Below are 1,500 nucleotides of genomic sequence, written 5' to 3'. Positions count from 1 at the left end.
GCTCTGGGCAGGGCGGCCGGGAGCTGACCGGGTCTCCTGCCCGCAGTGGACTGCTGGGACGGGCCCGACGGGGAGCCCATTGTGCACCACGGCTACACCCTGACCTCCAAGATCCTCTTCAAAGACGTCATTGAGACCATCAACAGATACGCCTTCGCCAAGAACGAGTGAGTGGCCCTGGCCGGTGTGGCTCAGTGGATAGAGCGTCGGCCTGGGGACTGAAGGGTCCCGGGTTCGATTCCGGTCAAGGGCACATACCTGGGTTGCAGGCTCCTCCCGGGCCCGGGCCCTGGACGAGGCTCTGGCGGGAGGCAGCCCATCGATGTGTTTCTCTCACATCCATGTTTCTCTCTGTCTCTCCCTCTCTCTTCCACTCTCTCTAAAATCAATGGGAAAATATCCTCGGGTGAGGATTAACCATAAATAATAATAAGAAGAAGAACGAGTGAGTGGCAGAGACTGGCCCCGGGGGTGGGCCTCGAGGGCTCCTCCCGCCCCTGCCCCTGCCCTGCCCACCCCTTTCCGGGCTGTGGTTGGAGCGGCTGAGCAGCTGGCTCCAGGGTCTCTGGCTGAGGATGGGCTGGGCCGGGAGTGGCCCCGGAGAGAGGGCTGCGTGCGGGTGGGGCTGTTTGGGTGGTGCACACGCACATGCACACACACACATACATGCACACGCACACACGCACGCACACACGCACGCACACACAGGCGATTGAGACCATCAACAGATACGCCTTCGCCAAGAACGAGTGAGTGGCCCTGGCCGGTGTGGCTCAGTGGATAGAGCGTCGGCCTGGGGACTGAAGGGTCCCGGGTTCGATTCCGGTCAAGGGCACATACCTGGGTTGCAGGCTCCTCCCCGGCCCAGGCCCTGGACGAGGCTCTGGCGGGAGGCAGCCCATCGATGTGTTTCTCTCACATCCATGTTTCTCTCTGTCTCTCCCTCTCTCTTCCACTCTCTCTAAAATCAATGGAAAAATATCCTCGGGTGAGGATTAACCAAAAAAATAATGAGAAGAAGAACGAGTGAGTGGCAGAGACTGGCCCCGGGGGTGGGCCTCGAGGGCTCCTCCTGCCCCTGTCCCTGACCTGCCCACCCCTTTCCGGGCTGTGGTTGGAGTGGCTGAGCGGCTGAGCGGCTGGCTCCAGGGTCTCTGGCTGAGGATGGGCTGGGCTGGGAGTGGCCCCGGAGAGAGGCCAGCGTGCGGGTGGGGCTGTGTGGGTGGTGCACACGCACATGCACACACACACATACATGCACACGCACACACGCACGCACACGCACGCACACAGACGGGGACTGTCAGCGCCCACAGCCGCGCGTCTCCGCGCTAATTAGCCCAGCCCTGTGTCCAGACTCCATTCGCTGTCACTCAGCGGCGGCCACAGACACTGTTGACAAAATCATTTCATTTCTCTGGAATAGCAGCCGCCTCCCGGTGCCGTTAGCGTTACCTCCGAGTCTAGGCCACGGAGGCTGGCGGTGGGGGGAGAGGGGGC

General features: G+C 62.1%; 1 protein-coding gene across 1 annotated transcript in view; it reads left to right on the top strand.

Annotated features, from left to right (window-relative positions):
- PLCH2 (phospholipase C, eta 2) overlaps positions 1 to 1,500 on the top strand; it is a 12,155-nt gene that overhangs the window by 791 nt on the left and 9,864 nt on the right. The window contains 1 exon segment of the mRNA XM_014543758.1: positions 12 to 167. Within this exon segment, the coding sequence (XP_014399244.1) occupies positions 12 to 167 (156 nt within the window).

This window comes from Myotis brandtii, unplaced genomic scaffold, assembly GCF_000412655.1.
Source record: "Myotis brandtii unplaced genomic scaffold, ASM41265v1 scaffold334, whole genome shotgun sequence".
NCBI lineage: Eukaryota > Metazoa > Chordata > Mammalia > Chiroptera > Vespertilionidae > Myotis > Myotis brandtii.
The sequence above is the reverse complement of the archived record's forward strand: the minus strand, read 5'-3'. Positions and strand labels throughout refer to the sequence as shown.